The 15,494-nt window shown below is 38.6% G+C and overlaps 1 protein-coding gene across 3 annotated transcripts in view; it reads left to right on the top strand.

Moving 5' to 3' along the window:
• The window catches only part of radil (Ras association and DIL domains), a 53,198-nt gene that overhangs the window by 25,316 nt on the left and 12,388 nt on the right, over positions 1-15,494 (top strand). For all 3 annotated transcript variants that reach the window (XM_038285323.1, XM_038285322.1, XM_038285321.1), the window contains 7 exons: positions 2,360-3,035; positions 4,887-5,017; positions 9,328-9,365; positions 9,498-9,649; positions 9,828-9,940; positions 10,070-10,186; positions 12,769-12,892. In XM_038285323.1, coding sequence (XP_038141251.1) covers positions 2,360-3,035; positions 4,887-5,017; positions 9,328-9,365; positions 9,498-9,649; positions 9,828-9,940; positions 10,070-10,186; positions 12,769-12,892 — 1,351 coding nt within the window. The remainder of the gene's footprint in view (positions 1-2,359; positions 3,036-4,886; positions 5,018-9,327; positions 9,366-9,497; positions 9,650-9,827; positions 9,941-10,069; positions 10,187-12,768; positions 12,893-15,494) is intronic.

Here is a 15,494-nt window from a genome sequence, read left to right as displayed (position 1 = left end):
GTCTTTTTGCCCCTCTTTCTTAAAGACTTGATTGGTGGAGTCTCTTTTAAATCCCTTTCATGGCAACAGAGTCGCCCCTCTGAAATGTGAGTTTCTGCAGCATCTCCAGAGATCTGAGGGCCTTTTGAAACTTATGGATAATTGACTCTGCAGCGTTCCGAGTGTGATGTTTGATTGTTTATTGACCAAACCCAGTTAAAAACTTGTCCTCAAGATAACCCCTGGTGTGTCTTGAATGTTTCTTGGTCCTCATTATGCTTTGTTGACTAATGTTCTCTTACTAACTTATGAGCTCTTCACAAAAACAGCTGAATTTACAATGAACTGATGTTACTTGCCAGGTCGACTCTGTTTACAAATGTAGTGAATATGATACTCTAGAGTGTAGTGAGGAATATCAAAGTAAAAAAAGGACTAAAATACGCTTTTTAATGGTTTGGAACTTTATTGTTTTCCTTCCACTTCATATTTATCTGCTTTCGGTTAGTCTGTTATAAACAAAATTGAAGAGAATACAGTAGACATGTGCTGGTCAATTGGTAGTGTTCTGTAATCGACCGATTTTGACTTGAATGAACACGACCGGCGAGTCATTATGGAGACCATGGATTTTAAGTGCCGTTCATTGCATTGTTGATTCTTTATTTCTGAGCAGTCTAGCATCTTTATCCTGCGCTTGGTCCATGTTTGTTTTAGTGAGAGTGTCCAAAACAGGGGGACAAATTACCTGGACAACAGAGGTAAGGGGAAACAGTGCTTTGACCATAGACAGAAGCAATGGGGAATCAGTGGGAGGATAGCGGGAGAGAGAGAGCACCATAACTGGCAGCCAGCCCTTCTGGAGCATAAGAACCCCAGCAGTAGATTGGAGGAGCCCGCTGTGAAGACTGTGCACTGGAGCGGGAAGATAAAGCAGCTCAAGAGGAAAGCAGAGGAGCACAGCAGAAGTTTGGCTAAGAAATAGTGCCAGGGTGAAACTACACCTGACCGAGGCTAGCTTGACTAAATTTGGAGGATCCAAGGAGCACGGCGTGAGATTGAAAACGTCTGTGGAGGAAACAGACCAATGAGAGTAGGGAAGAGGCTACTGCTGACCTAAAGCCAGAGAGCAGTGCTTTGGATAAGCCAGGGAGAATGAGCAGCAAGAGGCTATGGCTAGCCGAGGCTAATCACTAGAAGCTAACTGCTAGAGATGGAAGAATGACGAGGGGGGATCAGAGGGGCCTACAGGTAGATAGCATGGTGGAGCAGGGAGAGAAGGCAACTGCTGTTTCTACGCTGAAGGTAGGACTATGAAACAGTCCTTCTGGGGCTAAATTAAAATGGCTTTTTTAAAAGCCACCTAAAATCCTCTAACAGAGCTGTACAAAGCAAATGTTTTACTCACATTTGCTCCTCAAAGTAGTGGGTGCAAATAGGAGGGAAAAAAACGCATGCTAGTACAGAAAATCAAATTTGAGCCGAGTGGTGTATGCAGTTCAATGCAGTGAGGAATGCTCTGATCTTTATATAGGAGAAACCAAACAAGCTCTCCACAAACGCATGGCCTAACACAGAAGAGCGGCCTCCTCTGGACAAGACTCTGCAGTACATCTACACCTTACGGACAAAGGACATTCTTTTGCAGACCAGAATGTTTACATTCTGGATAAAGAAAATAGCTGGTTTGAAAGGGCTGTGAAGGAAGCCATCTATGTTAAGAAAGAAAAACCAACCTTAAACTGGGGGGGTGGACTCAGGTGTCAGCTTTCAAAAACTTATAATGCAGCTATTGAGTTAATCCCTTCCCGTTATCATCACAGCCCCAACTCCTGTACATGATAGTGGAGGACCTCGTCTATTCAGCCAATCCAGCAATCCCCTTTAATGAACATTTAAGACACTTAGATGGGTATGGGATATTGCAGTCTAACAAAAGAAGCCAAACGACCCCAATTCCAAAGGGTTGGACCCCTTCATCTGTTCCAATTTGCATGTTTTCAACACAAAAACAAGGCTTTGTTGGGCTACTGTATAAAACCTCGAACTCAACGCTATTCCTGACATTTTGAATTGAAAAAGCTTCCCGGATGGGAACTGAAGCGTCTTCAAACTTGAAAATGATACTTTCTCATCTCCTATAATTTTGAAACCTAATTAAAAAATGTCAATGTACCTGAGACAGCAGTTTGAAGACTTTATGGACTTGATGTTGTGATCGGCAGATACTGATTTTTTGATCAGTGCTCGGCTCCCAAAATCCTGACTAGCGCATGTTTAGAAAACAGGTTTGGGGTTATAATGTTACAAAGTGTTGAATGTTTTTATTCCTCTTTAGGTTAAATTATCGTAAACGGTAACATTTCTATGTGTTTTTCAGGACTGCCTGGTTTACCTCCTGAACAGGGAGCAGCACACAGTTGGTCAGGAAACCCCATCAGCTCGCCCAAACATCTGCCTCTTCTCTCCTGACATCCTTCCCCTCCACTGCCGCTTGCGCCGAGTCCCCGCACCCCGTCGCCATACCAACAATAAGGCAGATGATTTGGCAGAGAGTCAGCGTTTCTGTGTTGCTGTTGAGCCTGTGCTCAGTGCCACTGTTCTGGTGAACTTTTCCCGCTGCGAGCGAACAACGACTCTGCGACACGGCGACCTTCTCTCCTTTGGAGCACATTATATCTTCCTGTACAAGGACCCCACAGGTGCCAAGCCCCTGCCTGCTCAGACGTTGGCGCGGCTACGTACACTGGGGCAGCTTTATGACTCAGGGGTAGAAGAGGGGGAGGATGGGACTCAGACTTGTAAAATGTGTGGCTCGGTGCTGAAGGACAAAGCTGCACAGGTGCTAAGTGTCCCGGCAGTCAGACGCAGCTTTAAACCACACCTGGTGAAACCTCGTGGTGTAGGGATGGCATCAGGTGCCCCGTTGGCTTTGTCAGGAGGTGAAATGGCAGGACGAGGCGGAGGAGGTCAAAAAAGAAAGCTGCAGCTGGAGTTTGATCAAGCTCATGAGGACCAGCTGTTGAACAGAATCGTCTCTCTCATTGAACCCGGAGGTCTGTGTCTTTATTCTTATCTGCCATAAGAATTATATCTATAATGTAATTAGCTGGAATGATGTTATGATCTCTTTTATGTGTTATTAACATGTTGGTTTAAATAATGTAGGGACATGATCTGTGAAAATGTTTTTTATATATTTTCTTAGATCCGCTGCATTCAACAAATTTTCTAACATTATTAAAAATCCATTCAAACAATAATGGCACCATAGTTTGTTCAAATTTCCTTTTTCTTTTTTTATCAACAGTTCTTCTGGGTTTTAGTTATATTTGAACATTTTGCTTTAAGCTTTTTGCTTTTTAAGAACTAATTCCTTATTTTTTACCTGGAAAAAATCTTTAGAAATTTGCTTCTTAAAAAAGATCCTTAGGGTCTCTGAATAGGGTGTGTAACATTGGTTGGGCTGAAAATTGCATTTTTGCTGTTCTATGAGCCCTAATGCAAGTCTGGTGGAGAGCCCTAAATTGAAACAACAGGTTTTCTTCCTTTTATGGTATGATCATAAATATTTAGATGAGCTGTGCGCTGATTGGTTGGTTTAAAACGAGCAAAGCTGCTGAGCAAAGACGCATCATGGCAACAAGCACTCACTGAAAATTGTTGAAATTGTTGATATGGTAGGGTAACCAGACATCCTCCTTTTCCCAGACATGTCCTACTTTTCATGTCTAAAAAAATGTCCGTGGGATTTTGGTCGATTGCAGTGCGGCAGAACCGAGTCGTGAGCTCCGGGGCTAGTCAGGGAACCCCGGCGGATGGTGGCAGGGAGCCAACGGGGGGACGGGGTGACCGAAACCGACCCGGTGATGGTAGCCTGGACACCGGCAGCCCCGTGCTTCCCCTTGCCGTCCTTACCGGCCCCCAGCCCCCCTCCTCCAGCTGAGGAAGGGCGGCTCATGGGTCTCTGCTGAGGTCCGGTCCATTCAGCGGCTCAGCAGTCGACACTTCATAACCGCCCCCCTAGGGCGTGACAACATTACCGGCCATAACCAATTAAGGCCACATCTCCGAGTTAAACGTCAACTAGGGGCTTCGTTTGAATTTGCCAGTTTTATTGTTAAAGTTTAGAATTGTGAGATATTCAGAGAAAGGAGGTGCCGATGCGGTTTGAACTTCTCTGTACGTCTATTTCACCCACTGAACTATCGTTATTTATCTATGACAAGATAAATGTGGTTTTGCATTCTATGACCCCTTTAAACGCAATAACCTGATTTAACTCAGTTTATTTATCTGAGTGTCTAATCCTGCTCAGTTTTCTATCCTGCAGCAAATGACAAGCACCACTCGGATTTTACTACATTTAATCATGTTTCAGGCTAAAGAGGCTCCAGCAAAGGAAGCTACAGAATATTGTACTAGTGTCACCTTGGTCCCTGTCTTTTATATATATATATATATATATATATATATATATATATATATATATATATATACTTAAAATGGCAGACATCTTGTAATATTTGTCCTCATACATGACAATTAAAATTTTTTTATAATTCCAATTTCATCAACTATATGGTCTTATTTGTATTGAGGAAGGCGACACGTGTATTAAAACATTAAGATTTAAATGGTATTTGCCGGGATCGATTCCCGGCCTGAGGTCTTTCTTCCTTTGCGACAACTGCTTGGGTTATTCTACCATTTCAGAATTAGCTTTGCTTGGTTTTCCAATGGTCATATGTTATGTCCATTCTGCTACAACCGCCTGATTTGAAACTGTTTTGTTTCAAACACTGTAAGATTTAGAATAAGATTAGATAAGCACCCTAAAATGAAAAGACGACAACAGTTTTCTTAAATCATTAGTTTGAAATTCAGCCTCCTTTTTCTTTCCTTAGGAGACGACCATAAGCTGACGCCTGCCTACCTGCTGTGTCTGTGTATCCAACACTCTGCCTCAACCTTCCCTCCGGGCAGTTTTGGCAAACTGCTACTCAAGATTGTCCGTCGAATCCAAACCATCGCATGGGTCGGTGTTAACATTTAGATGTTCTATTGTATCTTCTTAGAGTAACTAGACATTTAAGATCAGAACTTCTAGAGAGGTTACAGTAACTTTTACCATAATTCCCTGTGGAAACCTGTCTTAGCAGCATAATTGTTATGATTAGTCTCATCTGAGCTTATGGTTTTTATTTGTGCCTATGCAATTTTACTTAATGTAATTGTTGTTTACTCTGGTTTAAATGTATAGTGGAGGATGTTCTTTTTCCAGGTGGACCATAGAAATAAGCGGTCCTCCTCATGCTCAATCATTCTGATGATATGTTTATCATCAACATTAGGGCATTTTTACTTACCGGTGGTGAGTCTGACATAGTGGAAAAATTGCAAATCTTCTTTTGGAAAGTAAGCTTGTATGATTGATGCAAACATCAACTTTTCAACAGAGCGTGCACGAGGAGAAATGGGCTCCTGCATGCTTTCACACGCGTTTAAAAAGCGATGCCTCTCGGGAGTGGGTACAGGGTTATGCATGTACATTTTTTTTTTTTTTGTAAGTGAAAAGGGCAGGTCTTTTAAAAAAATTACGAAAATCCTCCGCTATACCTTTAAGTCTTGCCTGCACTCAGAACCAGCACAAGCAATGAAATTGGCAAGAGGCCAATTTTACATCAGAACTAGAATAATGAGACAGGCTTGTATATTGACATATAGAAATTATTGGAGTCTTTCAAACCTAAGTGAGGACCTACATCAGGTTACTAACCAATTACAGAGACCATGTAACTGCTGTAATGGCAAATTAGGATTTAGCTGTTGATTACAAAGCCATTTTTGCAGTTTTGCATTAATCTATACCTTTAAAATTTCAACTTGAATTTTTAAAGGTAGAGGTCAATGTTTTTAAAATGCTTATACAGCATCAACCTAAAGCAAAATTACAACAAATAAAAAGAAATGACATACCAGACTTTATGTGATTTCAAAAAAACAAACTATGGCTTTTGTGAACTTATCAGGTTATCTGAGGGCCTCTCGTTGTATTTTTAGGGAGTTTTGCAGTTTTCATTTAGTTTTATTTAGTAAAATGATGCAGAGTGCTTTTAAGATGTGTGAAAATGGAACAAAAAAAAAATGAAAAAGGACGGCTAAACATGTTTAGTAAATGTGTTGATGTTTATTTGAAAGTCCTGTTTTTGGTAAACTGTATACAATCCAATAATAAGCTGATACAGATAATCTGTTGTTTACCAAGTTAGTGTAGAGGATAACACTTTCAAAATTCCCTCCTTGTTACTAAATAATAGTCTTTCATTCTAGTGGATCATCAATTTGACAACACATTTTAGGGGAATTGGTGTCATTGTGGACATTTGTGCAGTACAGGACAAGTTTTTACAAATAAAGTTTTAATAGTCGACTACTGGGTCACTTTAAGGTTTTACCAGACTTGTTATTCATAGCTGAAAGAGCTGGTGTCTCCATAATAGCTGTTTACAATGAGGATACAGTATCTGTATACACAAAGCAGATTAGTTAGTTAGCTTATTTTTTGTTTTGTTTTTTTGTTTTTTCCCAGAAATTCTTAAATTCATAAACAGCTAAAACCAAGTGTTTACATAAACTGTATTAAAAGCAATGTTTTTTTTCTCTTTCATTTTCCTGTTATAGACCTGCCTGGACCGCCAAAATTATTTACCTTTTTTTACCTTCTTTAAATCCATATGTTTACATACATGCCATTAATATTTGGTTCTGAGTATTCTTAATTTTGTAGTTCATAACTTTTAAAAGGTAAATACATAATTTTAACCATATAATTAAATTTGATTATCTAATCATCTTGTATGATTTAAAGTAAGTAATCTGTGATCATTTGTGTGATACTAACTTTGTCTCTCACTTTACATCTATGTACAGCTGAACAAAGTCAACACATTTTGAACTTTGAATAGACTTGCATATATATCAATAGAGAGCTAGTAATTAAAACTACTTAAATTAAGAGTTTACATTATTTTCAACAAATGTAGTAAGGTAAAACATTTATAGATGATATAAGTGTCCTTTCAGAATTTTCAACATAGCCTCCATTTGAGGTCATTGTTGAAGCAATTTCTTGTGTGAGGCCGCATATTTTATTTTATTTATTTCAGGCTTTGGCATACAGGACACCAGACAACCTGAACATTTTTAATAAATGTATGTCTAGGAAAATGCGGTTGCCCCAAAAAAGCCTTTTGGATTAAATATAGCAGTTCCTTAGCATAGTTCTTTAGAGCATGTTGTCAGATTCACAGTAAGTGAATTGGATATCCAACACTAAAAGTTTCATGATATAACTGCTTTACAGTTAAAATTATATGTAGTGTAAAACATTTATTTGTAAAACATTTAGGTCTAACTGCAAGCTAATCTGAGGCACTTTGGTTGTGGAGGCTTAGCTCTACATAACTGCATCATCAGTACAGTTCTGTCCAAAGGTTTTATAAGTCTCTAAAAAGATTCTTGTTTGGAGGCCCATGTTCATAAAAGCCCATCCAGACTTTTACTTTTACTCTCATTGTACTTGTACGAAATGTCATTTAGTACAGCTTTTAAGACAGTAAATGAACATTTCCAAGCAACTTATTACACCATCATTAAGGTCAGATTAGAGATGGTAAATTGCATATTATTCACAAGCTGCCACTAGAATGCCTTGCACTTAACCATGTATTTATAGTTGAAGTTCATATCATCTGTCACCACAGCTTAGAAAAGCTCAACAGAACTCAATAAACCAGCATTAGAATATTACATTGCTGACATAACTTTAGATTTATGGCTGTATTCCATAATGTATATTTACAACTTGCACCTTTCAACACATGGCTTGTGTGACAGTAGCTGTGCATAGGGCCACAGTTACAGCTCTTAGTCCCAGGAAATCTTAAAGTTTTCTTATGCCCCTGCTTAACTTGTACCAGTGTAGGGGTTTAAATTAATGTAGGTGACGTATTGCTTATATAGTGGATCAAGTTGAGTGGTTCTAAACACAAACCCTGAGGGACGCCCTTCACTACAGGGATAGAAGTAAAGTTACAATCATCAATTTAGATTACACATACTCATTCAGGCCTGAATCCTGTACTTTAGCATACGATTAAGAAGAGCAAATGTTATGAGATGCTGGTCATTGGGTATCTGAGTTGGTCTAGAAGTATGTTTAATGGTCTTTCAGGCAAATTCAGAAGTTTGACCATTCTAATTCTCCAAAAAGATTCACATTTTCCTAAGAGAATATTTGCTGTAGATATTTTGATTCAAGTAGAGTCCAAAAGGAAACAAAGCAGTCAGAACAATATGCTATAAAAGACAGCTTTGACCACATTTGTCTGGACATGGGAACTTTTTAATGCCATTTTAGATAGATTTTAATTGTATTTATTTAGAATTGTTTTTTAAATAAATGGCAGAGGTGTCAATTAACGAAGTACAAATACTTTGTTACTGTACTTAAGTACACTTTTTAGGTATCTATACTTTACTCCATTACTTATTTTTCCTCCTATTTCTGACTTCTACTCATTACATTTTGACACAAGTATCTGTACTTTCTATTCCTTACATCTTTAAAACAAATGTTACTCGTTTATTTTTATCGGGAGACGGAGACCAACAAGACCTCCCTCATCCTTTGCCCTATCTCAAAGAATTTTTCAAAAATAGTCGAAAAATTGAGCTTTCAATTAATATAGTGGCATCTGGCTGTTTTTTTTAAAAGGTTACTTTATACTTTTATACTTGAAGTAGTTTTTGGAGCACATACTTTTTCACTTTTACTTGAGTAAAGAGGTCAAGTTGATACTTCCACTTTTACCAGAGTGTTTTTAAACTGCACTATCTATACTTCTACTTAAGTAATAAATGTGTGTAGTTTTGACACCACTGATAAATGGATCCACACTAAGCTGTTCAAAGGCAAAATGTGCATTAAGAAGTTAAATTACTATAATAGATAGTGACACCTTTTGAAATTTATGGTCAGAGAATAGTGATACTTCTCATATCTTGTTTAAATCTATCTAAAGTGTCTTACAGGCATGCAGCTGCAAGGCTGTAGTTTATGTTCTAATAAAGCTAGTGCTGTCATTTGACCTAGAAGGTTTTATGAAACAGAAAACTATGTAAACCAAGGAAAGGGTTTTATTCTGAGTCTTCCAAGGCTTTTGTAAATGTCAGCGGTGTTTTCTCATACAGTAGCTAAGCCTTTAGAGGAAATGTAGTTCACCTACGCAGATCCTGAAAGTTTAATGGGAACTTAATTGGTCTGTTTGTGTGTGTTGCTTGCAGGAGAAGACAAAGGAGCTGGCTCAGAAGCAAGCTCAGCAGTGAGTATCACTTTCTGACTTGTGCTGCATAGAAAGAAATGATGTGTGCTAATGTGTTGTTTGTATGCTGTTGTGTTTTTTGTGTCACTGTGTCTCCATAACGATGTAATGTGTTGCCTTGCGTGTGTGTAGTCAGGACCCAGCCTCCTTGTCTTTACTCAGCATCTCAGACCTGATCCCAGACTTACAGACCATCTTCTTCTGGATGTCAAATTCAATTGAGATCCTCTACTTCATCCAGCAAAGAGCCCCGGCCTACACACACAGCATAGAGACGCTGCAAGGTAACACAACACACCCTGAGCTCCTGAATGATGAGTGTGGAACAGCCTGGCTGAGGAGTCATCACTCAAACAGACATCACCACTCATCAGCAGATATGAGACAGCTGTATGCTTTACTTTTCTTTTTCATAGTAAAACTCTGAAGGGTCCCTCTGTCTCTTGTCATCCTGCTTTCTAGGGTCTAAGGAGTCATTGTTATCGGCGACAATAACTGCCAATGAGGAGGCAATGACTATCTTGGAGGAAGTGATCATGTACACTTTCCAACAGTGTGTCTATTATATCACCAAGGTACTAAAATAACTGAACTGGTCATAAACTGGTTAATATTTTTTCTTGAAGAAACTATGACTGAAATAAGCAGTAATTTGGTAGATGTACATCACCTTTATATCCTGACCTGTTTGTGTTTGTGTCCAGGCACTATATGTTGTGTTACCCGGTTTATTAGACTGTAATCCATTCCCAGTTGACAGCTCTGAGCCCTGCTGGAAAGGAGGTGTCGGGTTTCCTGAACCTGTGCGCAGAGTTCTGCAGGTAAGCATTTGAGCTGTATAACTGTTTGCAGGAACTACCGGTATACATAGCAAACATAGTAACATGTTTAACCTACATTTATTTGTTTCCTTTTGAAGCATGTCTTGCAAAAGAGTGTTTTCTTAAAAATGTATCATACAATCAAAATTTTTGAATAGAACTATAATTTCAGAGTCGTTTATGTGACAATAAAGTTCTGTAATCTGGATTTCATAATGAAGCTAAAGACCAATGGCAATAAGACCAATACCTGAAGGCTGCCATTAGCTACAGTGGGTGAAGTGGGAGAAAATCTGTTTAAATTACGTGTTCTGGATATACACCTCACAATATAAGCCGTGCCCACAAAATTTTTTGAAAAAACTGGAAAGGTACATATATAAGCCGCATTGGGCTATAATCTGCTGGTATCTACTCAATTGTCTCCCACCAAACCTGTAGGGGGAGGTCTACATATCCCCCCTGGATTAGGAACGTAGAAGAATGCTAGCTCCCATTAGCTTGTTGGTTCGCAGCAGTGAGAGCTTCTACTGAAAGATGGGGCTTCATCGGCTCTTTATTTCAGCTCTGCAGGAGTTGAGGCCAGTCTCTTCATTGGTTCGGCAGCTTTAATGCGGCAAATAAATGTCAAATTCTTCGCTGTGCCTGCTGCTGGCATTTTCTTGTGATAAATGAAAAAAAGCCTCTTATTCTTTAAATTCAGACTTTGACTTCCCCCTCTGACGGTTTGGAAAAATCCACAGAAAAGCTGAACCTTTTTATAAGCCGCTTGGTTCAAAGCGTGGGGAAAAAAAGTAGCAGCTTATAATTCTGAAAATATGATATATATATATATATATATATATATATATATATATATATCTAAGTGATCATATGACCATTCCTTGAGTGATACGCCATTAGATCAAGTGAGTAGAAAGGAGATAAAACTGTTATTCTTTCTTGTTATTCTGGCCTATGAATCCAGACTGGAGTCTTGGCAGTGTGATCTTTTAATGCAGATACTTTTACAGCTTTGTATCTGTGTGAATATATTTTTTTTCTTTTTACCCTAAACCATTTTAATCTCCCCAAGTGCATTTTGTTGTGTGCATTTCATTTGCAGTGTTTTTTTTTAATATAAATTAATTCAGTAACTCTGCAAAGTTCCCCTCTCCTTTAAAATACCTGTAGGAATGTTGCTGATTCAGACAGAAAACATTGCTTCTTCTCTGGAATTAATATATATTTGCATTTAGTGTATTCTGCTAATTAGATATCAATTGTAGAGATGGGCATTTAAAAATGAAAACCAGTGGCTGCATACAGCTTAAATTTAAACACACAGGCTAATGGGACGTGTTTTGTATCGGATTGATTTGTATCAAAGTTTGTCATATTTATATATATCGGCCTACCGATTTATCGGTGGGGCTCTAGTATTCACTAAAAGTGATCTAACCTGTTAAATTTTGATTTTTACAGCAGGATTACTGGTTAATGTTTGGAAATATATTTACAGTCTCTTATTCATCCAACATCATTGAGCTCAAGAAACGTCATAGCCCTCTTCCAGAGCAGCTTCAGACGAGGACAAATTACATTAACTAACATGCATTCATTAAACTGTTCAACCTTGTTGTAATCTCTAAGTGTAATATGTTTTAAAATGTATGCACTGGTTCATCTTCCTGTAGACTGGGAGAAGTAAAAGCTCTCCTCAACAAAACAAAACTAACTCACCAAAACAAAACTAAATAGTTTCTTGAGCATAGAAAAAAACTATTATCTATGATTTTTTTAAATAGGATTTATTGTATGAATGATGAAAAGTTGATGCAAACTCAGAGCAAAAGAGTAGGTCTGAAAACAAACACTTTACTTGACTTTACCCCCTAGTTTGCACAATAGGCTGACGATCCATGAGCTACATCCTTGTTTATATTCTTCGAGGATGATGTTTTTTCACTGTGACGCTGCTGGTTTAGCAACTGTTAACTGGAAAAATCTGGAAAATCAAAGGTATTGCTGTATTTCATGCAGGGCAACAGGCAAAGTCAAGTAATCGTGTAACAGATTGGAGTTCAATTGAATTAAGTTCAATTGAAAACATACTTTGTTGTGGAAAATCAACTTTTTTTTTCAGGGGTTCTTTTAGATGTTGATAGCCTTAGGAAGGAATGTTTTTCTGTAGTGGTCTGTCTTGCACTGGATCCAGAGAGGTGTTTGACTACAGACACTCTGTTGTTGTCTAACTGTCTTAATTTTATGACCATTTTTTTCTTCCTAAAATCCTCTACAGAAGTTCTTGTTGAGTTCAAATGAGAAGGTGTGAAACTGTTCTACTGCTACATGTATTAAGATCCAATTATTTCATATGTTATACTAATTAATGTTATACTCCAAAAAGCCAAAAATAGGTCCTGAAAAACCCTTGTATGTATGTATTGCCAACATGTAGCCGATCTGTGCCTATAACCCACCATCTACACTAATCATGATAAACAAGCTCAAGTGGTTTTGGCAGTACTATTCATTAAACTAAATATGCTATGGCTGGCATAGACATTTATGTCACAGAAAGTTGATTTCTTTGTGTGCAGGTGTTTCAGAGTGCTCAGGAGCTTCTGCATGGCTATCTGGTTCACCCGGAGATCCAGGCTCAGATGTTTGCATACCTCTTCTTCTTCTCCAACGTGTCCCTATTTAACCAGTTAATGGACAAAGGTAAGAGAAACAGATATCCTCCACAGTCCCACCCTCGTCCCACTTTCCTGTTCATTAGACATCCCTCACTTGTCCGCTCAATCATTTAGTGTATGAGTGAGTATATGTGCCCTCTTGTCCTTGTCAGCATTTTGACAGGGACTAATACAGATTTGTCCTCTGTGCCCTTCTCCTATCTGCATTCTGTTCCCCCCTCCTCCTCAGCTTCCTCCTCCTTCCTCCTTTCCATCTGGCCATCAGGGAGTTTGACAAAGAAGAGCAGAGGTGGAGTTAGATCGAGGCGAGTGTAAAAAGGGCAGGGTGCAGTGTGAGGGGATGGAATGTAGCTGAGTTGTCATGATGACCTTGCTAATTGTGCATTACTGGGTCTAAATACAGAAAGCAGTAATTTGCCGCCAGTGATTTCCAACATTTCCAGCCAGCTCACCTCATCTTTTGTCACGCACACATGAATGCACTGTGAATTCTGCCATACATCTTCATTAACTAGTGAAGACAAGAAAGATCACGTCTCTGGCAAAGAGAGAAGGAGAAATACTTCTGCGTAGTGAGCCACACCACCCTCCATCTCATCCCCAAATCCATTTCCTCTCTTTCCCTTTGTCTGGCTGCCTTTTTGCCTTCAGCCATCCCTCCTTCTTACCCCCCTTTTGTCACTCATTGATGTTTTGCTGCTGATGGTGTCCATGGAAACAAGGGAATGAGTTTGTAGCAGGTATTGCTGACGTTTGCACCAGGCGCTCCACAAGGCTAACACGATAGCTTATACTTTTAAAAACACAGCTTTCATCATATGACATCCAGATCAAAGCAGGAAGCATTGTTTAGTGTTATAGATTTATTTCACTTACATTTGCAAACATTCGTAAAAAAAAAAACATTAAAAAGCATTATCACACCTTGGTAGAGGCTGTGGGACGTCTCGTTTCTTTGAGGTCCTTCATCCTTACATAGATTACTGTACAACCAGACATAAGCCTATTACTTAGGGAGGGGGTCTCTGTGTGTGCATCCAGAACATATGGTAGAATATTGAAAGAGTAATGTGTGCGCAGTCAGCAGATTATGCTTCTAGTTCTTCCATTGTCTGCCTGAAGATTTTTCTGTTGTATGCAACTTTTGCACAGGCATGTTATGAGGAAGTTTCCAGTTGGTTCATTTATTGGTGCCTCTTGTTTAATAAAAGAAAATCACTAAATTGTTACAGAAATAACTTGAATCTGACAAAAGTCATTAAAAATAGAAAAGTTACACATTTCTCTCTAAAATTGCTTGATGGTTTTTAGGTTTTATGGTACCCTGCAGAGATTTAAGATACTAGGTTAAAGCAAATCAGCCATAGATCATAACGGAGGCTCCTTTATGTTTCACAGTAGGGAAAATTATATTTTCTTGATAGGCTCCATTTTTTTTTTGCCTCTAAACTTGGAGCTGATGTGCCTTTTAACAATATTCCACGTTTGTCTAATCTGTCCAAAGGATATTCTACCAGAAGCTTTGTGGCTTGTCAACATGTAGTTTGGCAAATTCCAGTCTGGCTTTTCTATATGTTTTCAACAATGTCTCCCATTAAGTCCACTGTGGCTTGAAACAATGACTGGTGGTGCAATCTGACTCTTGATGTTCCTTGAGCTTGAAGTTCACCTTTTATCTCTTTCGAAGTTCTCCTGGGCTCTTCTGTTACCATTTTTTTTTCTGTCTCTTTGATTTGTCATCAGTGTTCCTCCTGCGACCAAACCCAGAAGGTTGGCTATGGTCCCATGGATCGTAAAGTTCGGAATAATATGAGCAGCTGTACTCACAGGAACATCAAGCTCCTCATAAAGGCTCTTATAGTCATTACCTTTAACATGCTTGTCTATTTGTTTCTTTCTAATCTCTTGAGATAACTCTTCCTTTGCTTCATGTGGACCATGTTGATTGTGGTTTGCACCATGTCACCAAGCAGAACATTGACTCCCTCTAGCCCTATGTGCAGGAATACTGACTGATTGCAAGATTGTAGACACAGTGATACTAATTAGTGGACACACCTTGATTTAGTGTGTCCCTTTGGTCACATTGTTTTCAATCATTTCTAGATCCACCATCATTTTTGTCCAAGTCTGTTTTGTGGTTTTGTTGTAAATCCTATCATTTGTTAATTTTCAGGGATTTTTGTATCGGTTATTAACATAGTCAGATTGAAGTTATATCAGTGACCGTTGTTGGTTTTCTTTCGACAAATGAGGGGTACCCACAATTTTGTCCATGTGTGTATGTAATATTCCTGATTCTCCTTCCTTGACTGATTGTGATTCATTTATTTATATAACACCATTTCACAATAAATCTTGTTTTACGGTAACCTGGCAGTAGCCAGATTGATATGTGTAGAACTGAGTTGAGTTCAGTCCATCATGAAGAATGAAGTCTACCAACTTTTAGGGAATACCTAAAGTCACCCCAACATGCTTTCATTTTGTTTTCATGTTTCAATGACATAACTGCTACAGGCAAACATCAAACTCAAGATTACCATCATACTTTACATACAGAATATATATTTTACCTAAACACAGTATGTATTTTATGTACATCTAAACAGATTATCTCATAACAG

This window comes from Cyprinodon tularosa, unplaced genomic scaffold (assembly GCF_016077235.1).
Source record: "Cyprinodon tularosa strain WSP-4 unplaced genomic scaffold, ASM1607723v1 ctg21, whole genome shotgun sequence".
Taxonomy (NCBI): Eukaryota; Metazoa; Chordata; class Actinopteri; order Cyprinodontiformes; family Cyprinodontidae; genus Cyprinodon; species Cyprinodon tularosa.
The sequence above is the reverse complement of the archived record's forward strand: the minus strand, read 5'-3'. Positions and strand labels throughout refer to the sequence as shown.